At 42.6% G+C, this 22,233-nt stretch overlaps 3 protein-coding genes across 8 annotated transcripts; 1 reads left to right on the forward strand and 2 right to left on the reverse strand.

Moving 5' to 3' along the window:
- Positions 1-11: 11 nt before the first annotated feature.
- sgtb (small glutamine rich tetratricopeptide repeat co-chaperone beta) lies at positions 12-6,096 on the forward strand. Its single transcript, XM_056588149.1, has 12 exons — positions 12-91; positions 982-1,099; positions 1,183-1,286; positions 1,569-1,644; positions 2,436-2,535; positions 3,024-3,128; positions 3,387-3,525; positions 3,643-3,705; positions 4,219-4,256; positions 4,416-4,493; positions 4,858-4,990; positions 5,349-6,096. Exons 2-11 carry the CDS (start codon positions 1,000-1,002, stop codon positions 4,967-4,969), a joined length of 915 nt encoding a protein of 304 aa, XP_056444124.1. The 5' UTR covers positions 12-91; positions 982-999; the 3' UTR covers positions 4,970-4,990; positions 5,349-6,096.
- trappc13 (trafficking protein particle complex subunit 13) lies at positions 6,074-16,481 on the reverse strand. 2 transcript variants are annotated; one of them, XM_056588148.1, is made up of 13 exons: positions 16,337-16,429; positions 15,364-15,432; positions 12,337-12,436; positions 12,097-12,181; positions 11,857-11,984; positions 11,546-11,618; positions 11,147-11,191; positions 10,503-10,520; positions 8,768-8,901; positions 8,045-8,243; positions 7,498-7,598; positions 6,992-7,139; positions 6,074-6,858 (listed from the first exon to the last, which is right to left on the reverse strand). In XM_056588148.1, exons 1-13 carry the CDS (start codon positions 16,380-16,382, stop codon positions 6,754-6,756), a joined length of 1,251 nt encoding a protein of 416 aa, XP_056444123.1. In that variant the 5' UTR covers positions 16,383-16,429; the 3' UTR covers positions 6,074-6,753. The 2 variants fall into 2 exon arrangements, with proteins under 2 accessions (XP_056444123.1, XP_056444122.1); XM_056588147.1 differs by lacking the exon at positions 10,503-10,520 and having other exon boundaries at positions 6,076-6,858; positions 16,337-16,481.
- Positions 16,482-16,531: 50 nt separating this feature from the next.
- Positions 16,532-21,952, reverse strand: LOC130380798 (CDK5 regulatory subunit-associated protein 2-like). Of its 5 annotated transcripts, XM_056588141.1 has the most exons (14): positions 21,835-21,952; positions 21,637-21,753; positions 20,993-21,069; positions 20,846-20,903; positions 20,576-20,704; positions 20,050-20,226; positions 19,880-19,951; positions 19,645-19,773; positions 19,131-19,247; positions 18,652-18,983; positions 18,316-18,425; positions 17,475-17,702; positions 16,942-17,186; positions 16,532-16,685 (listed from the first exon to the last, which is right to left on the reverse strand). In XM_056588141.1, the coding sequence occupies exons 1-14, from the start codon at positions 21,928-21,930 to the stop codon at positions 16,542-16,544; spliced, it is 2,031 nt and encodes a 676-aa protein (XP_056444116.1). In that variant the 5' UTR covers positions 21,931-21,952; the 3' UTR covers positions 16,532-16,541. The 5 variants fall into 5 exon arrangements, with proteins under 5 accessions (XP_056444116.1, XP_056444117.1, XP_056444115.1 ...); XM_056588142.1 differs by having other exon boundaries at positions 18,652-19,247; positions 21,637-21,688; XM_056588140.1 differs by having other exon boundaries at positions 17,475-17,696; positions 18,652-19,247.
- Positions 21,953-22,233: the final 281 nt, after the last annotated feature.

Genomic DNA, 22,233 nt, shown 5'->3' on the forward strand with positions numbered 1-22,233 from the left:
CCGAGGATGCCATCGATCTGACAGGCAGGAGAGTGTTTCGTGACGCGCGGGATCAGCAGCGGACGCACGCTCGCGAATGAGGCGCGCTCAGGTGAGTGGGCGGGGGCGTGCATTTGCATCTCTTTGCTACAATGTTATTATAATTTTTGTTATTGTGTTCAGTACACATTATGATCGCATATGGTCGGCGAACATGTGGATCCGAGAGATGCATTCATAACAATGTCTGTTATCGGTCAGTTACACAACGTTATTGTAAAAATAACCAATGCGATGGTTCTGTGCTCAACGCAGCCCTGCTGTCTGTAGACAACACGATGCATGTCGACATTTATTAACACTGACACCACGGGCGGTAGGCTCGTTGGGGATGCAGGGCGCTTGGAAACGTGCACATGTGTGCTGCCCTCTGTTGGATTACATCACATGGTTTACATCATCGCGTTATATGTAAACGCATAGGTGGCCGCACGTCCCAATAATTACGCGCATACACAGTGTGGATGATGATGGTGACGGGTAATATTCACTACGTTTCATTTTCTTCATCATCACACCCATGACATGTCGTTTTGGTTGGAGATGGATTTTGGTTGGTTGGTGTGAGTTTAATGGCCGTCCGGGTACCCAGGCTCTCCATCTCTCTCTCATCCGCTCTCCGCTCCGTCATGCTTGTCTTCACTCGATCTGATTCCGTGTTTGTTTGCTTTGTGATAATGAATTAAAACGACGAGCTCGTCCCTTAGAATCGAGACTCTGAAATCATCGCCAAAAATTGTGTACGCATTTAGGGAAATGTCATCTTTTGATATGAAAAACAAATGAGAGTAATAATAGATTACTGTTTCATGTCACTTTGGCATGATTCAGCTACATCGTTATGTATTACAAGAAAGTTCAAAGAAGCATGCAAAGATGACGGTGTTAAAGTGTCCTTAGTTGCTGTGTTGAAGTATTTGTGTGTCACTGCTCGGTCGGTAGATCTGAAGAAGAAAAACCATGGCAACGGAGAAGCGCCTAGCGTTTTCTATTGTGCAGTTTCTGCGAGATCACGCTCACTGTGGCAGCCTGAACTCAGACGAGCAGGAGAGCATTGAAGGTAATCGCCTTTCCCTTTATCAAACCATGTGATATCATCTCAATGTATGCAAAACAACTTTAACAACAATTCTTCATCCACAGTTGCAATTCAATGTTTGGAGACCACCTTCAAAGTCAGTTCCACTGACTGCCACCTAGCAGTCCCACAGACCCTACCAGAGATATTTAAAAGTTCCCTGCTCAAGGTGTGTACACTGTGTTTGTAGATATGTGTATCTTAGTGTATGCGTGTGTTTGTTTGTGTGACAGTGCATGTGCTTATGCGTGTGAGTGTATGGAAGTGCAAGTGCATGTGTATGTATGTGTGTGTCTGTGTGTGTGTGTGTGTGTGTGTGTGTGTGTGTGTGTGTGTGTGTGTGTGTGTGTGTGTGTGTGTGTGTGTGTGTGTGTGTGTGTGTGTGTGTGTGTGTGTGTGTGTGTGTCATCCTCAGAAAAATGCTTCAGTACTATGAATTTGTTTATACTAGAATGACAACATGACCTTACCCAAGACGTTACCGCCCCCGAAAGACGTTGAAATGGCAGAGCAGCTCAAGAATGACGGTACTTCTGTCTCTTATCAAATTCACCACCGCTACGAACACTGGTATACAAATATGAGCAGCCATGGAAGCTAAATGTCTCCCTAGTCACAAGTGTGTGAGCTCACCATCGCTCCCATCTGCATGTTTCACATCCTATTGAATCAAAGCTAAAGGGCAGACTCTTGTTTGGTTCTTCTGTGAAGGGAGAACAACAAAAATAGCAACTATGTTCTGCTGGGATGTCATCATTTAAACATCCCTTTATTTCTCTTTAATATGTCCATGATAACACTTTACAATGAGGGTGCATTAAGTGCAATAAGCATTGACTAATAGGTCTAGTTATAATTGACTAATGCGGTTCATGGTAACTAATTGAATGCATACATATTTAATAGGGCTTATGCTATATAATGCTTATTGCTGCATTAACTGATGTTAATTAATGGTTAATTAATGTACCCTTATTGCATTGAGTGTTGCCATGTCATTTTGTCATCTTATACTGAAGAATATTTAAAAGGATTAAGGTATTCTTTCTGTAGATCTAATGGTTACTGATCAACATATAGGCACTCATATTGCTGTCTTACTAATCATCATTACTGCATTATCATTATCACTGTATCAGACCCATCACCCATCCCAGATTCAACGTCCCAACACCTGCTCCACTGCACTGTTTGCCCTGTCCCGTCCTCATGCATAATGAGTGAGTGAGCGGTGTAGCCCGGCGGTGTTCAGCAGGGCCCGCCATGCATTACGAATGTCTGAATCCTCCGAGGATCAGCCCTGTTCTGAACTGTTCAGGAAACAACCACATGAAGGTGGAGAACTACAGCCGTGCCATGGAGTGCTACAGCCAAGCCATCGACCTGGACCTCAGGAACGCAGTTTACTACTGCAATAGGTAAACATAAGGCATCTCTTTCATATCTGACATACGATAATAAGTGTCTTCTTCTACTTAAAGGGGTTATACTTATTCTTCTTATTCTAGTATAATTATTCTTATTCTTCTACTTATCATGCCACAAGTTGTGGATGTATACTGGATAGATCAGTCCACCAGTCTACCCAGTGGACTGTTGCAAATGTTGCTTATCTATCCATCACCCGTCTAGGCAGACACACCCAATAGTGATGTCACTAGGGCACAGGGAAGGCAGATTTTCAAAAGGCTTGTAATGGCTAATAACACTCACACCTGGTGGCATGATATCACCCCTTTAATATCGGGATTATTATTAGTAATGTATGTAAAGGTTAAACATGGTGTACATCCAGTTTGTTTTACTGTAGACGACGTTATTAATTCATGTGAATGCGAATGCAAGAAAAATTGAAACAATAAGAAGTGTGTTAATCAGAGTGTGCATTTGGCCCGGATCCCTGCAGGGCTGCGGCTCACAGTAAGCTGGGGAACTACACAGAGGCCACGGGGGATTGCGAGCGCGCCATCGGGATCGACCCCAGCTACAGCAAGGCCTACGGACGCATGGGGTGAGGCTGGACAGACCACCGGAAGCTACGGATTAGAACATGCATTATTCTTTCTTTTTTTTGACCGTTGGTTACATATACACAGCCACTTGCAACCAATAATGGTATTAAAACTATTTGCATAAACATACACACATATAACACACTTCCCCTGCCATGATTTAGCAACTGACAGGTGAAAAATCACAATGTCGATTTCTGAAATACGATCTTCGGATTTGACCCCCCTGATCTTGGTATGTTGTGCGTACCCCGCAGGCTGGCTCTGACGGCCATGAGCAAGTATCCCGAAGCCATTTCCTACTTTAAGAAAGCGTTGGTATTGGATCCTGAAAACGATACCTACAAATCCAACTTAAAAATAGCCGAGCAGAAGCAGAGGGAGGCCAGCGGTCCAGTGAGTACAAACAAGCCTGTCATCATTCATCACAAGCCGCTGATGTGTGCCAAAGTCTCTCTGCGACGCACCTGGCCAAGATTGATTGAATAACTGTCATTGAAACCCGCCTTACAGATAGTTGCGGGGCTTGGATTCGACATGGCGAGTTTGATAAACAACCCGGCCTTCATCAGTATGGTACGACACAACATTATACCCTACTCAATACTTGTGAAACAGTTCAATAAATGTGTTTTTATACGCACGTTGTACATTGAGAGATACTCGCTGTGCATGTATTAATTAACATGTCGTTGGTATATTGCTTCTGGTAGGGCTCTGATAGAGGTTCACTTGCAGATCACTTACATACATGACTGTTAGTTAGTTATTTTAACAGCACAGTATTGTTAATAGCCGTTATTGCATTCTCACAATCCCACCTGTTGGTCAGTCTCCTGTCCAGGGGGGTTGCCCCAACAGGTGGTGCCCGATTACGTTTTGTGTTTTTACAAGCATGCGGGAATTCCAAGATGGCATCGGAATGAAAGTGGCATGTTTATGAGACAGCTAAATCGTTGCGTGTTCCACGCAAGGCCCGCCTGGCCGAATCAGAGATGGAACCGTAAATCAGTTGGGATTTATTTCATTCACCCGACGGTTTCCTTCCGGATGTTTCTCTCCTGCACCCCCGCACCCCTACCCCCGCAGGCCGCTAGCGTGATGCAGAACCAGCAAGTCCAACAGCTGTGAGTTCCTCCTTCCCCCTCCTGTTTAACCACGCTTCCAGTGTACAGAATATATAAAAAACAATCACACCCTTTATTTGTGGAAGCAATTTTGTCGACTCTAACAACACCCCCCCCCCCCCCCCCCCACCACCCCTTGTCCACCTGTCTCTCCGTCAGTATGTCAGGCATGATGACCAATGCGGTGGGGGGTCCGGGACCGGGGGGGCTGACCGACATCTCCAGCCTGATTGAAGCGTATGGCAGCCAGTACCCACTCCACACACTAAACTCGCTACACACTGTGTCCTAGTCTCACATTCCCTCCTTTTATCATACAAATACTGTTGTAGTGAGTGGATGATGTGTTTCAACGATTATATGAGCCACTTTTAAGACAATTCTGTGGCACACTGTGTTGGGTCAGATTTAGGATGGATTGGATTTCACTCACTTCCAGCCGTCACATGGCTACGCCATTTCCAACAAATAACAGCTCTTAAATCTTGGACTGACCTTTAAACTTACCGCCACTATTCACCGCAGGCCTGCACCTTTTACTTTTTGGTTGCCAGCAGCTGGTCCCACGTTCTGCTGTGCTCTGTGTTTGTGGTTCTCGTAGAGGACAGCAGTTTGCCCAGCAGATCCAGCAGCAGAGCCCCGAGCTGATAGAGCAGCTGAGGAACCACATCCGGAGCCGCTCCTTCAGCGGGAGCGCAGAGGAGCACTCATGATGATCTTCTTCCTGTACGCAGGTGCCTCCTCTTCCTCCCACTGACTCAACTCTCTGTGTTGACAACAGCACGTGAAACCTGCACTATGTCGATTCTGCACTGCCGCTTTGCTCTCCATTAAGAAAATATTGGAACTAGACTGTTGTTGCTCAATAATAAAAGGCGCTCATCGGTGAGTCAATCCATCCAGGGAATTGTTCTCTGAATATAGCTTTTTACTGGTACACTTTTGCCCCCCTCCCCACTGTGGCTAAGATTTGTATAAAGCGACATCTGGATATGCATCTCAATTATCCATAGGCTTAAAATACGAAAACGTATTTAGTGCAGGATTAAGTCGTTTGTAAGTGAATTATGTTTTTTTTTGTCTTCATTTCAGCTTTCAATGTTTAGTCATGGAAGAGGGGGTTCCATACGACGTGATTACAATCGTTCCACCCATTTCTTAAGCGAAGGCTGAGAGACCAAGATGGGCATTTTTTCCGAGGCACTTTAACCGTTTTCTTTTGTGGGGCTCAGGAGAAAGAAGAGGGTAGTGGAGACGAAGCAAGGAAAAAGAACCAACCAACACACACACTGATATCAGGGTAAGCACCAGACACATAGTGAGAAAGCCTTCTACAAAACCAGACGTTACTTAATCCCGGGCTGACCTGTTCTAAAAACAAATATGTATAGATAATGTTTAGATCTCAATCTGAATCTAATTACCCAATAGTGAAGGCATCATTTCAGGAAATATCTTTGGCTTTGCTTCAGTACTGATCGGACGCCAGGTTTGCCATGTTTTTAGTTTTTTTTATCATATCATCTCAAACCTTATTTTTGTATAAATTCATGGCATTTTTGCTGTTAGCCGAGAGTTTACGCAAATTCTTAACTGTGGTACCGATGAATGAAGTGATGAATGAATACTGAATGTGTCTTAAGCAGCCTGAACCGTCTTATGTATAGCACTTTAGCAGACATGTATGTAATGTCATGATCCCCTTTAAGCTTGTGTGATAGTTGATATGACGGAAATGATCACATTTGCATGCTCTTCAATCTTATATCTGAAGTCTTACGCTTTATGGAAATATATAATTGTAGAGAGCATGTTTTGTTAAAATCATGCCAATAAACCTTTCCACACAAATGTTTTTTAATTCCTACTATGTCCCAAGAATACATCAAGTTAAATCACGCTATATGCAATTTACAATTGCATAAAGACATTGACCAGAGTTTTTTTATCAAAAGTGACTCATGATGTTTGATGATAAAGGAAAGGTTAGCGACGATTCTCAACTGCAACATTTCTCAATAGAATTTTTCCTAAAAAATTATACTGAAGTACTTCTGGCCTCACGCAAGATTTTCTGGTCATTTCATTAAGAATCTGCATACTGAAGATCGGCATTTCTAACACACAGCATGACAATGGCAGAGCAGTGGTTTAACCCCTAAACTTAATGAGACTGTAGATGTGGGAAATATATCATCAATTTCTACTCTGATCAAGATAATTGTCTTCCTCTGTGTAAGCCCTCCAAGAAACGTAAGCTATTTCAGTTTCATCCAACACTTTGTAGACACATAACAGATTTGAGTGGTTTTTATTCAAATAATTAATAATAACGATTTATGTTTATATTACAAGAAAAGCATGGAAACCTTACAACAAAACCTTGTTATCTTTCGATGTGCAAATATATAACAAGCCAAGACAAAGACAAGACACGGAAATGCAAATTTGGTCCAATCAAATTAAATACGTGAATAACATTGAATAAAACAAAATACTAGCTCTCATTCATAAATGGACAAACCACACAGACTTGCGCTATATCATCATATTCATAAGTCCTCTTCAGAAAGGTATCAGTGAGCCGCAGTCCAGAGATACTCTAAATAAGAAACATAAAAAAGATAAACACAATAATCAGGCATCGGAGAACTTCCAAAACCATCCATATTAAATGTGGCTCCAGCTCTTGGCCGCTTCAAAACTCTGAAAACAGCGACCGGACGCAGCCTTACCTGCAGGCCCTGGACGGAGGACAGGAGCTTCAGCGGTAGGGACAGGAAGGCGCTGGGGCCCACCTTCCCCAGCTGTCGGCCCGACACGCCGCACCAGTGGACCGACCTCGTGTTGCACATCTCCAGCACCAGGTCCATCGTCCGCTCACTGTAACACACAGCACAGTCAGACAACACACAAAACCGTTGTAGCCGCTGGTTCACTGGCTCACTGCCCCAAGCAACATAGACCACGACCTTTAGAGTGCTGGCCAAGGTGGGCCGACCCCGGTTCAGGCTGTTCGCCAACCCAACACTTTTTCAACGTTTTTTCAGTGTTCGACGGACTGTAATGACTGTTGAGTTGACCTACCAAGATTACCACTTGTGATGTCACAAGCGAATGCATTGTTAAATACATTTTTAAATAATCTACCACATACCTAGCGGTAAAACGGGGCCCCTTTAAGATAGTGCCATCTTCGTCAAAGAGGACCAATGCTTGAGTTCACAAAAGGGACACTCGCCTGCAGTTGGTGATTTTGCAGATGATGTCAAAGGGCTCCTCAAGGTTCACGGTGTCAGGAATCATCTCCAGAGACAGCCTGATGTCTCCATAGCCCGGAGCCTTACGGAGAGAGACAAGACTATTTAGAACTTGCTCTGAACCAACTCACAGGGAGTAAGTACGTTTTATATATGCCCTGCGTGCTTATTTTAGATATTTGACAAGAACTCAACGACAACAACAACGACGGCGAAGAATATACATATTGTTAGCCTCATAGCATCAGGTCAAATAGATGTAAATAGATGATTATGGAATGTAAAAAGCAATCTGATTGGGTAAGGATATAGCCAATGAGGCACAGGGAATCAGCCGCATTAGGAGAGAAGAGGTAAGTTAGATATCACAATCTGGAAAAAATATGACATAGGCAATTATGCTAACGATATGGGGTTTCTCTCCAATAACGTTCATTTGAAGCCCCCTGCTCCCAGGGGCTCCTTTGTGGGTTAAGCCCCCCTGGGGCACCAGGTGAGTGTCTGTGCAAACAGCAGGGGTCCTAGTACCATGCGCTGCAGCTGGCTGGTCTGCAGCCGGCCACGCTCCCCCAGGTTGGTCTTCCACACGATGTCCAGCTTGCCGATCACCGTCACGCCCTTGATGACGCCCGCCTTCTCGGCGTACTCGGGCTTGGGCTTCAGGCAGTACAGGTACTGACGTGTGTCCATGGGCTGCAGGTACGACATCTTGCCAAACGTGGACTCGCTGCACCGAGGGAAAGGAAGACAGGAAAGGACCAGCCAGCCACAAAAAAAAGGAAGAAATATTAAATAAATATACAAAGTATGAAGCCCAAAGCACTGTGTGTGCTTTGGGCTTCATGCTTTTTATATTTATTGGACAGAGAGTTCCTGATCATATTTGTGGCGCCAATAAAAAAAGTGTATTGAATGGTTTGGTTTGAACGGAGCACATCTAAAAGAAGTTCAAAGTAGCACAGCGGTCGTTTTCCATTCTTTTCGTATCAGGCCAAACCAAAACAACTGGGCAGTGCAGCCTAACCCCATGAATCACAAAGATAGAAATATAATACGGACAAAATAAGTATGCATGCACTGGCAATTTGTATTATTTACGACAACAGCAGCAGTAGTAGAATAAGTATGCCAACACTAACGACTTCAAGACTTCCTTGTCCGTTATTTAGCTAGACTCCCTAACAGACAGAAAGACAGATGGATGGACGGAAGCTGGCAGGAAGCTGAGAGCATGAAGCATGAAGTTGTCACCCTTCTTCCCCGCTCTCCACGGTGTTGAGCTCCGTCACGTTGTACATGATGGAGGGCTCCAGGGACACCTTCTCCATGAACATGGGCGAGGTGGTGATGTTCTGGATCTGGGCCTCCAGGAACACCTCATCTGTCTGGGGCCAGTGTGGGGGGGGGGGGGGGGCAGGAGGGGGGTCATTCACTTCAACTAGCTTTGTTTTATGAACTGCCTTGAACAGTGATACATAACGGCTGCGTGCCACACTGAGAAACACACAGCCTTGAGGTGTGATATCTGCGATGTGTAGTGAGGCATGTGAGAAAATGTGAAGTACAATACTTGCTAATTGAGGGATTGGAGTGTAGTTAATCGTTTTACACATGGGGTGAACTATTGTCCTAACTAAAAGGCAGTTCAGGAAATATATCATGTACTGTAGGTGTGCTTAGTATGCTTTTAAGGGTGTGGTTAGTCTATTGCAGACCAGAAAGGTATACAGTAGGGGTTGCACAACAGCTAATGATACCTGTCAGCAAGTCATACAAAGGCGTCGTCAATGCCTAAAATGTATGTATGTTTTTTTTTTAATTCAGGCATATTTATTAATTTATAAATCAAGCAAATGCCTCGGAAATAATCTCATCATAATTTAATCAGATATAATCAAATTCTGTCTAATGTCTAGATGATGACTCAAACATCAGCAATCTGCTGTCAAACATGACGTCTGACATGCAGCTGTTGGTTCATGTCTGTGTGAATGCTACATTATTACACACCCAACCAATTAAATGGCCTCAGATACAGCCTAGCCTCACATCTTAGATCTCAGCTCACTCGAGTTTGACGACAATGCTCCAATGAAAATGAAAAATATTATCTATTCTACACATGTTCAATGTTCTGAGATCCAGCCCCTCATCCTCTCCTCTGCAGAGACAAGGGCTGGGGAGACTGGCTGGTCCACACTGCAGTGCAACCTCTAGCATATAGTATACATACAGTGAGTTGTTGAGCGAGAGAAGCAGAGATTAGTTCATGCCTGCCAGTCACACTGTGTGAATTAGGAGGGACCGGGCACATTGCTACCTCTGTGTTAAGGACAAACAGAAGCCAAACCACTCCCACCAAAAGGTGTCACGTTGAAATCTCTGTGTTAAATCGACACGTTTTGAATTGAACTGATGAATGGTTAAATGCAATCGTTATTTCATTGAAATGATTAGAATTGAATTAATCTTTATATTCATTGACAAAAAATAAACCCTCAAAATTGTTTCAAACCGCTCATTAGAAATGGAAGATCATCCACTGATACCCAATCCAAGATTATTGATAGATCTCACATTCACTCCCAGCCTCCACAATCAGCCCGTAGCCACACATGTCCCTGTGTGGGAAGAGTTAGCCAGGAAGCATAAACATCCAAAGAAAGAGCAACGGCAAAACAATGGAAAATCAATCACGATGGATGGTCAAAAATCGATTAATGTCAAATAAAGTTAAAAGCTAAATATTTACATATTTAAATAAAGCTAAATGTACATATTATATATATATACATATATATAATGTTTATTTACATTGCGCTTGCATCACATTTTGTTCATGGCTCTAATGATAAATTGATTTCCATTGTTGAGCGGTTGGCTCCTCCTTACTGGCCACAGAGGTAAATGCCAACCCTCACAGCGGTATCAGCAAAAGGATTAGAAAAAAAGCAAATGTTAAGTGATGAAAACAGAAATCAATTACCACAGAACTGAGGTCACTCTAATGGAAAAAAAACAACAAGACATAGAAATGAATGAAGTTACATGCCAATGAAAATGACAACACATATTTGCATTCTATATAAAACAAAAATGCCAAATGAACATGACGTAAACAAGGAAAAGATTGCATGATCTACACGATAAAAATCTCTTTATCTCCTATACAACTATGTCTAAAAGGGATTCCTACAGTTAGTTCAACGTGTGTGTGTGTGTGTGTGTGTGTGTGTGTGTGTGTGTGTGTTTTAAACAATACATATCGTTGACTAAAGTCCTAACAACCATCCCAGGCTCAACTTTGGTTTTGGCAGCTTCCTTCGGGAGATGAAAAGGTTTTCAAAGGGTCTCAGAGGACGTCTACGTTGAGGAAGAGTTGCACCCGATGGGCTTCGCAATATGATATGAAGCAGGGTATTTATACCGCTGCCATAACCTCTGTGCCATTCAATGCTGCCCTTTAGCAGGAACGACAACACACACAGGCAACGCAATGTGTTGGTATTCTATTCTCGGGCATGCGGCCCTATTGACGTCGGCGGCTAGCGCTTCATATTATATTGCTGTTAACAAGACAAGAGGTGATGTTCGGCCGGCGAGTTTGGCAAGCCGCCAGGACAGGCTTACCTCGGCGTTGTAGAACTTGGTCTTCACGTCCAGCGGCTTGAGGACCTGGAGGAAGATAGATTGCAAGCTGAATGAGGAGCTTCTCTCCCTGACTTCACCTTCCATCGAGAACCGCGATCAGAAGGGAGGTTTGCACGGTGAACTGATAGGGATTGTTGAGAGCCAAGAAAAGCCCCGAACTCCCTGGATGAATGCTGACGGAGTCGAGGGCGTTGCGGTTGCAGGTGGACTTAGAGAAGAAGGTTGAGGATCACCCGCATGCTAATTGCTTTTAGACTCTTTGTGATGGGCCTGCGAGATTCCTGACGCTTCAACCGTGGTCCAAATAGTTTTGTATGCTAACATTTAGAGGAATTGTCACAATGAAATAGAAAATTAATAATAAAAGTTGTCGTTCACCTGGAATTTAAAAAACTTCCTGAAGTAGAGCTTCTCCCCGAACTGGGTGGTGTAGCTGACCGCACACACCAGGCTGGAGAAGAGAGAAAACTAAATGTTTTTAGGTCGCTTTTCAGGGCCCTTAAGGCAGTGCAAAGACACCAGTGGAGATAAATACAGACACATGCACACATTTTTAAAAAATAAATAAATCTGACAAAGACGACACTTAGAAACACCAGCAGGACAGATGGGAACAGAGACTTAAGAGGTCTCGGTTTAGTCTCATAACATAAGCAGCCCAACACAAGCTATGCTATAAGTAAACGTACATATGAGTCCCGATCTCTTTGACTTCGTGGTGGATGACGTCATCTATACAGCATTCAGGTTTGAGTTCTGTGACGGCTGAGTTGGAGGCCGAGAGGCTGAGTCTCTGGGAGCTGGTCTGAAGGTCGGCCTGGAGGAGAACAACAAGATGACGGAGAGAAGCTACCTCACAGCCAAGGCAGAGCCCCAACACCTGCACCTCTGCGTGCTTTGAAGAGGCCGGCCTCCCTCTAGTACAGTACCTTGACCAGGATGTCTTTCACCACCTTGGTGCTGTCATTGTGCACGCTGATGTAACACGAGAAGGTCTCGCCCAGGAAGATGTTTCTGCAGAGCACGTCAGGAAAACAACATGTTGTTATAGGCGGTACAAAAGTGAATTTTCAAATCGGGGGAAGTCCTAATATGGATTGTTTACACAGTGAATGCTGATTAAGCAGCAGAATAAGGGTCTGCTGAACTTTATTGGCAGCAATGATTACCCAAAGTTCTGTGGTAGCGTGAGCATCTCTCCCAGCATCAGCGCCTCAGCCCCTTTGATGGTGGACGGGTCCGTCCTCATGAGCTGACTAAATAAATCACCTGGGAAGGCACACAAACAGATCATCTTCTCACCAAGACGTGTGAAAACTTTATGGTTGTTATTGAGAAGAAGCACAGCGAACACTATTTCATTCCAAAACATTGGCATCTCTGCATTAACTACCGGTACGTGCTTTAATGGTGAACAATAATAAACGACAGTAACAATATAAATGTCTATACTCCACACATGAGAACATTTTAAAACTGAATAGGGAAATGGTTTATGGTGGATATGTTCACAACACTATCTGAAGTCCCCCTAGATGTGTTGGTTGCCTGTACCGGATTTTCGCCTTCGACAACCACACGTCTGTCCCACCATGGTGAAATAGGTGGACTCTAGCCCACCTATGAGAAGCCATCCAGAGGGGGGTCAGACGGAAATAACCAAGGAGGGTCGGAAACTGATTGCGTGAAAGGTTCTCTACTCTTGCAGAGCAGGAGACTAGACTAGCCAACAAGACAACTGCCCAAAGTAAAGAATTGCAATAAATCTTTGAATGCGACCCTCGTTGTAAGCACAGTAGGGTGCTCTAGGGAATGCTCAGGTCTAAATCAGAACTCATTCATCACAGTTTGTCATCTCACGTTACTACAGCTCAACCTTTAGGGGAACAGGGAATTAAAAGTAAAAAAAAGCTATTATTTAAATTAACTCTAAAGTCATTACGGACAATTAAATGATGAACTATTGACTTACTATCCAAAGCAGCTCACACTGAATTCAGATGGAGGATCTAATACTAACACATCCCTTCTCACATTACCTTTTTAAAGGTTGGGTATGGGATTTGCGAAACGCCAGCAGATTTTGAAAATACACAACTCAAATGGTCCTACCCCCTCTCCTTCAACGCTGACTCTGACTCCACCCATTCCAAGTACCTGGACGTGCATTCATGCACGAGCGCGAACACAGATGCGCGAGAGCGAGCCAGGCTAGCGTAGGTTTTCGTTAAACAACATGGCAACATTAAAAAAACAACATGGGGATGGTGGCGTCTTGTCTGCCATGGAAATTGTCTTCTACTGCTAGGTCCAAATGTGGATTAACTAGTTCCAGTAGCTACCGCAGGATCACAACAAACAGGAGCTTGCTCTGGGTCACGAGCTCTGGGTCACGAGTACTGCGCGCGCGGGGCGCGGGAGAGGGGGAGTGCAGTACGACCGTTTGATTGACGTACTTACTGTCCAATGCAACTCGGTGGCAATGGAAATCATTGGCTGGAGTTTTTCGAGCCCTGCCCGTTCCACAGATGATTGACTTGTTTAATTTTCATGTCAGTACTTCTAACTCAGTGGCGGTAAGTGGGTTATGATAAGGATTTCAAGTAATTCTGCAAAAATGGCCAAAAAAGCGAATTCCATACCCAACCTTTAACCAAGGTAGGAAATGGCCCCTTGGTTATGGATGATGCCAACTGCATCCGGGCGGTTAAGAAGGATCCTATGTAGACAACCAAACTCTACCGATGACCCATAAAACAGAAACGACAACTGAAATGTAACTAGGCCTATAAAACTGTAACCGACTTTCAACACGATGTCAGTATCAACTGTATATAGCTACATCACGTTCCTAGTAGCCAATGAAGCCAATATTGCAAGCCTTCCTCAAATGTATGTAGGCCAGGGCCCCTTAGAGCTGGACTCCCAGCCCCTGGGGCCCACCGGGACCTACATAAATAAGAAACAATATGTGCAGAACTTTAGCTGCCAAAATAACAGAAATGTCCAAATAAAGTGGGAGTCAGCTTTTCAATCAACGATTGGTGCAGTTAGTTTTGATTTGAAAAAAGAGTGCTGTCAATGTGATTGGTTGACTGTAAATTCTATGGTCTGATGGATCAAGGAGTATTTCCGGCACATAACCACCCAAGGTGAAGTGCTGGTTGAAACAGCCAACAATCAGATATAACTATCGGGTTGTGCTGGAGTGTGCCTTGGCAGCCACTGCTCCATGGCAAGGTGCTGAGCACTGACGCCTGGTTTGAGAATCTCTAAGGTAGGGGATTGCGTTTGAAGACATGCAGCAGTCAGATGATAGGGTGGCAGTGCACCAGCTTGCCCTCAGACATGCATGGAAGTGCTGCAGCTGAGATTCATGTAGCACCCATGCACAAACAACACCTGATCTGTTGCAAGGTAAATTACCGGGCCTAGCAACGATTACTAAACAAATTTGTTGACATGATTTTCTTCTTTTGAGGTTACTGGTCATACTCTTGATAAACCTCCATTATGCATGATGGCAGTTGCATATGCAAGCAAACACAGAAAGCCACAAACATCCTCATTACTAAATTCCTATTGGTTTTCCAGTGTGAGAGGACTATCCCTTATCTCTCTCCCTCCTCTGTTATTAATAGTGCTCCTCCTTACCCAGAAGTGTCTGGGGTGAGTTATGGCTTGGTAACCAACCCTGATCACATTGCTGTGGTTGGATGGGGTCAGACAGAGGGAAACACAAACAGTGATCACTCTCCTCAAACTTGGGTTTCTTCCTCTGGCAGCCTTCCAGATCTCTTGGATGTGAGGCGGGGTGTTGATTTACCAATGAATAGCTTCAGTAAGCGTTTAGGAATAGAACTGCTAAATAAAATAAATTATTGATGTGACCAAATCATTTATTAGACACCATCACAGATCTATATGGGATATTTCAAAGATTTGTAAAAATATAATAATGGATCAGAGATTTTTTCTGGGATATTAAAGCAGGGACGTCGTTTTCAGGAACAGTTATCAGCTTCATCAAACCAAATTATATGTGTATTCAGGGAATTAGGCAGACGCTTTTGTCCAAAGGCACTTACAACCATTCATACACCCATTCACACCCTGAAAGCTAACTAACTTGTTCCAAATAATGCATCAAAAATGGATGAGTGACTTGGATTCTAGCCAACGTGAACTTGACTTACCTGGAAGGTCTCGATCTTCACATGTCACTGGCATGTTTGTGAAGAGAGTGGGTTTTGTCAACCGCATCACTGTAAAAAATAAATAATAATAATAACCACAACAAACATGTTAGTCAGTAAACATGTATTTTTAGATTCAAATGGATTGTGTGTCATTATAATGACAGTTATTTCTCTATTAGGTTGGCTTGCCCTCAAACAACCTTTCATGTGATTTATTACCCGGAATTCTGGAACATGTCTCTTTCCTAGCTGGTAGAAATATTAGAAGGCACATGAATTTCCAGATGGTAAGGCTATTTGCCCTGAACTAGTCTGTGCGGACAAGTAGGAGCGAGATAGTTTAGTTGCATGTATCTATACACATAGAGGTGCGTATCATGTATGTGTGGTCAAGGAGTTCAAACGGATTTGCATGTTCTGTGTGGGTTGAGTGATTCGTGTGGGAAACACATTGGTCCAATAAGTTTTCGCCAACTTCATAACATTCATATTACTGCAATGCAAGGGCTTTTATCAATGGGCCATACGCTAAATCCCCATTGTTACTTAATTCTGCGAAGGATAGTGACTTAACAGACAGATATATTTACATGTCATCTACGGGATCATCCCTTTAACATTGTTTGTTGATACAGACGGTTAACTGTGCAGTTATTCTACGCTCGTCAATCGTGTTGTATTATATATTTGAACAGCTTGAAGCACATACTTCCTCCGTATTTTGGTTTTGGTTGTGTTAGCATGCTAGATGTATTGTTCAGCGCGTATGATTTGCGTGCATCTTATCATAAAGCACGGGGTCTCGGAGTATCACAGCGGAACCATCTAAAGCTCTGAATAAGTCAACCTAACTAAACAACGGCAGATGTCTGTGGTCGGAGAGAAGTGTCTTTAGCTTGTACATATAGCAGCTAACAACATAGCATAGCAGTAGCAAGAAGTATGTATGTGGGATCATGTGATAAACCACCTTTTAATGCAAGTAGATGCTCCTGTTTTGCTTGATTGACCTCCATTTTCCCGGTGATCTTGTGTGCTGTTATTGCTAAATAGTTAGATTGTACAGCTAGCTAGCAGCAGTCAGCCTAGCAGTAGCACAACAGCTGGCTACGGGAAGCGCGAAGCAACAATAGTCAGCGTGGTTGCTTACGTTTATTCTAACTTTATTTTATTAACTAATCACAAAGCCGTTCCAGTTTTCGTTGGTTGACCCTCTGAAGTCGTTTAACAGCCTCAAAAACGATCGTCTTGTTGCTTGACTTCTCAATTTTTAAGGTCTTGATTATTTTGTTCAGCTTCACGTTCTCAGAGTAAGGATCCTGCAAACATAGGTGGGCAAATCAAAAATCAGGCCAAAATATAATCTACATTCCTGACACATTCCAAAATAACCATTAAAAAAATATATATATATATATATATATTGTGTATCATAAACAAGAACATAATGTTAACAGTTAATAGTGCACTTTTTTAAACAGATATACTGACACAACATATTAGCGTTTGTTGGCAGGAAGTGCCAGTAAGAGTACGCGACCCATTCGAGAATGAAAAATGATGGGCAGCACTCACACTTGACCGTGAGTTCCCGGGACTTCCTCCATCGTGGGCTTCGCGTAGAACCCGTGAAATCCCGTAGGTCAACCCTTTGACCTCTGCTACGATTCGCTGAAGGCCGATATCCTCTTGCGTGAGACTGGGGCTCCTGGAAGGGTTGGTGGACCATCGTGAGGAACCATGTGAAGGGTGGTGGTACTGGTTTGTGTTGAGGTTGCTGCGTTGAAGGCTGTTACTTCTCAACCTCAGGGTCTCTGTGTCTGTGGTTACAAATATGGACAAATGTGTTTGTTTTTTTCTAAGCTTAACCCTAAATATAACTAAATATTTGTATGTTTATTGTATACTGTTATTTTGACATACCGAATATGAACAAAATAAATAAAAAAACAAATAGGTGCACAGGAAAACATATGAATACATAAGCTTTATCAAATTACAGTTAAGGTCACAGAGTTTAATGCACAAGAAATAAACATTTACATTTCAGGCGATCACACATGAATGCCTGACATGTATACAAACAAGAGGGTTTCCAGCCGACATACTCAGCTCGGAGGGATTCCTGAGCGACGAGCTATCCTCTTCATGCTCCAAGTTATTAATGTTTATAGCTCTGGGACGACGACTGACACTGTCAAGAGGTTCGGTTCTGGTGTCTTGCATTTTCATCTTCCTCTTCTGTTGAACGGGTTGTTGCTTCATCTTCTTTTTCATTCCACCGGAGAGTTGAGAAGATAGGGATTCCTTCTGAGTCCTACTACCACAGTCTGTTCCTGCGTCAAAAAGTGATATCAATTTCTGTCCCCCTGAAAAGGGCATTGATATTATCTAAGAGTAAGCTAACCACTTTTATCTAGGCTTCATCCAAACGGTTAGACTGATAGTTTGAATGAAAAGTCTGAAAGGAGTTGAAAGACCAATAGATATATACATATATATCTAAACATACATATATAACCGACGGATGTATAACATACTGCCCAATCAAATCATCAATGACCTGGATGTCCCCCTTTCCCCTAGCCAGTAGCCTACATGAATCATGATAAACCATTGCAAATGTGACTAAATGTCTTACATAAGGCTAAGCCACCTCCAGTGGTCAAATCCTAGTATTGCCCCTGGTTGAGAGTATGGTTTCAACTTGCAAACAAGTTATGATCTATAGAGGGACGTGCAGGATCATGAGCAAGACTTTATAATTCAGTCCAAACACAGAACTCAACACATTAGACCATACATGACCATCTGCTGAGGAGGGAGCAGATGTGAGAACAGACGAAGAACAGAACCTGTTTGTATGTGGGCAGACAGACAGACGGACAGACAGACAGACAGACAGACAGACAGACAGACAGACAGACATAATGACCACTCAGTACTCACTTGAGGTATTGACGGGAAACACTCTTAGTTTGGAATCCCGCGGCACCACAAACTTCTGAACCATTTCCCTGCGGTCCAATTCCTCCATCAGCTTCATTTGCATCATTAAACTTAGAGATAGGAAAAAGAAAACATTACAGTTAATACAAAAATAAACGAAATGTACGTTTTGATTATAAAATAATACATTGGAGTTATATAAAAAAATATATTTAATTGGCTAATTGGTTTTATTAGGCTGTAGTAATACATATATGGACTACAGCTACAGCCTACCAAAGAACAACCTAGAACAATATAGTTATATAAATTAAAATAGATTGTAGGTATGTCTACCTTTCAATCTCTCTCCTGGCTGAGTCAAGAGCATTGTCAAGGTATATGAGGTCATGGCGTGCGTGTCTCTGACCGTCTGCCAGCTTGGATTCATCACACAGGAGATGTTCACGTTCATTCTGCAGGGTCTCAACCTCAGACGCCTTCTCTGCCAAAACTTTTCTTAGACGATCAGAAGCCATTAACCTGATCTTCAATCTCCTATAGTTGGTTTCTTGATCCTTCACTGTGTCCAAACGAACAGACGAGAGGTTCTGATCCGTGCCTGATCCATAGCCTTCGTCGAACGACCCTGAGGCTTGTCTCTCTGTTGCTTTAGAATCAGAGAATATCTGATCCAGTCGTTGAGTCGGTTGGTAAGAAACAGTGGCATTTAGATCTTGGAGCATTTCTTCAAGCACTTCTAATTTGTTATTGCTTTCCTCAACCTGCTGTTGCATCTCTTTCACTCTCGTCTCCAATGCCTTGACCTTCTTTACCTCAGACTGCCTTCTTTCCTGAGGTCTCATGTTCTGTTCTTCAACTTGATTTCCCACGATTTCAGCTTCAGACCTCAGACTGCTGCTTGTCACTTGTCCTTCCCCATCTTCCTTTCTCTGAAACCAAAATTGTCAGTGAGTTATCTAAATCTTTTAAAAAATGAAACACACTTGGAACATTTAGACTTCGGTGACAGAGATATTTGAGGTGATCTACAAAGTGCAATCATTTAAGTTCTCAAGATCCACTTTGGCTTATGTCATTCAACAGTCGTCAGTTTGAGAGTAGCTAGAATCAACAAAATAGAACATTAAAAGACAGACCTTCCGAAATACTGATGATTAATTGTACTTTGCACATGCAGCATTGTATGCATGATGGCTAAACATCTTAAAAATTGAATAATCTATCGACACTCAAAATGAATAAAGTGTCTCCAGTCTTTATTTTCGACCTATTGCATTATTGAACAACATGGGTAGGATTCCCATACAACATAATCACCCAGCCTACATCGATGGTCTCCTGGAACGCTGAAGAGGAGGGCTGAATCTGGATCCTGATCTGGTGAACCGACGTTCCGGGTACACCAAAATCACTATTCCTCTCTTGTGTCGCAGGTGGCGATTTAGCGCATTTAGTCTGAAACACACAAATACATTTTCTATAAATCAATATTTACTTTCTTTTTACTAAACTTTTTTCCGACGTAACACTTTTCAAGAGATACTTTGATTAATTCACTTACATCCAGGAGCTCATCAATGTCTTTCAGCTGCTCTTGTTGCACACCGCCAGTTTTTTCAATACACACACATTTCTGTTAAAGAGAAAAATTATCAACAGTCCAATCAGTCAAGTGAGGAAAAGTAAATGTGGTAAAAACTTATTAAAGATCATTGTTGTAAACGTTCGTACGTGTTGCTTTAGCCTGCATGTCAGGGACTTGATGGTGTCTTCATGCGCCTCCGCTACGACCTCTTTCTCGGACAGTAAAAAATCTTTTTCGGACAAACACTCAGCCAACTCAGCTTGAACTTCATTGAGTCTAGCGCCGCATTTTAGTTTCTCGTTTTCCAGCTCCTTCTCCAAGGCCTGGGAAAACATGAGAAGATGTGAAAATGTCTGAGATACGCTCTTACAAACATTACATCACAAATCATGTATCTTGCGTTGGTGACTGGTCATTTGGTAGCTTTGAGCTCTATCTTTCGTCCACAGGCATTTCGGTAGTGTCTTTATGCATGTCTTTGCCTTGCACAGTTTCAAATAATTCTTTTTGAGAAAAATGAGCTAGTGTAGGCCTATTCAAATTTCGATTACATTTTTTAATTAACATTTTTTTGTTTGTATAGTCTTTAATCACAGGTAGTCTCAAAGGGCTTATCAGGCCATATATTTGACCCTAGACCCCAAGAGGCCAAGAAATAAATAAGTATTTTACCAGTATAACTTGAGATTTTTCTTGCAATTGAGCTTCCAGGTTCAGATTGCCGGTCTCCAGGTCCATCATTCTGAGCTCAACCAATGCGTATTTTTCTTCCGGCTCTTTCTTGTACCCTCCCAGTACATCCTGTATTTTTTGAATTAAAAATAAATAAATAAATAACAGTTTGTTGATTCTGTTCAGTTCAGTGGGAATCCCAAAACTGATGAGCTGAAGTGGGCAAGGCTAAGCATAGTGATAGGCTACAAGTATACACAATTAAATTACCTTCTCCAGTTTTGAAATTCGCACGTTGGATTCAGGTGTCTGACGTCGCGTTTGTTCTCTGTATAGCAGTGGTAAAAGGCACATTTTGCCTGTGAATTAGGGACATTTCCGTTTGAAGCCTCTAAACTGAATGCCCTTTACACTTACTGCGATTCAGACAAGGCCTTCTGTAGCTTCTTAACGTGCTCTCTGAGCATCTCTACCTCCACCTGCAGGTCAATATTCTGAAATTGCAGGAAAGGGTTGTGGTTACTCGGCCTATTTTTTCTACTACAACACTGTATTATAATAATGTTGTTCCTAGTTCAGTTGATTCCTGATTCTTCTAAGATCATTTTTGGGGCATTGTTTAAATTGCGCCGCATACAAAACAACAACAATGTTCGAAAATGTTTAGGATGTTTTCAACGGACAATGGGGTTAGCAACAAAAGACCATAAACTTGTTCTTCAACGACGCCGCTGGATAAAAAGCACTATAAAGTGTAACGTTTACATTTATCAACAGATTGCAATGGGTTGTTTTTATTCAAGGCGGGTTAGAATAAGAAAAAATAATCCATACATATTTTATCCAAATATATAACAATATTAGCCTACATATGAATGTTTAAACGACTAATGGAATTCGGCTGAGAAATGTTGTAGCCTACGGTATAGTGCTTTATGTATCCAGAAGTACCGCAGTTCACTTACAATAGTTAGGCCAGTCTCGGCCTCCTCAATTTGGCGGCCCAGTGGCCGTACCAGCTCGAGGCAGTGTCTCTTTATGTATGTATGTTAACTACGTACCGTGCGGCGGACGTCGGCCTCCCCAGCAGGTCCGCCACTCTGCCGCTGGAGGCTGTCCTCGCAGAAGAATACACGAAGTTTCAGATTGAAGTTTTCCTTTTTTAGCTCAGAGATGACCTTAAATGAAAACAGCGTTCTCGTTGATAGTAACTGGTAGCTTAATTATAATGTAACGGTCAATAATATTGAAGGGCGAACCTGGTTTATTTCCTTCATAGTCATGTTTAAGACGGACGCTGGATCGACCGGACTGGCGTGAGGAGAATGAAGATGGGGCCTCTCTCCGCTGTCCATCAGTAGTTGGCATAAAACATAAGTAGCTACACAGCTGCTCACAGAACGAATCGGGCCGAATTAAAGAGACGTGAAGGCGTTATATGAGTTGTTGCCCTGAGCAACGGTTGTCAAAGCAGTCTGGATTATAATTATCTTTATTTAAATTATCTGGGATGAAATCATGTGAAACCTTGCATTAAGGTAACAAATTGGCTGAATGTACCATTTTTATTAAACAAACTATTGCTATTAAATGGCTATTTATAGGCCTATTGATTTTCCAATTCCAATAATATTTAATAGTAGTGACTGTGATCGTAA

This window comes from Gadus chalcogrammus, chromosome 4 (assembly GCF_026213295.1).
Source record: "Gadus chalcogrammus isolate NIFS_2021 chromosome 4, NIFS_Gcha_1.0, whole genome shotgun sequence".
Lineage (NCBI taxonomy): Eukaryota > Metazoa > Chordata > Actinopteri > Gadiformes > Gadidae > Gadus > Gadus chalcogrammus.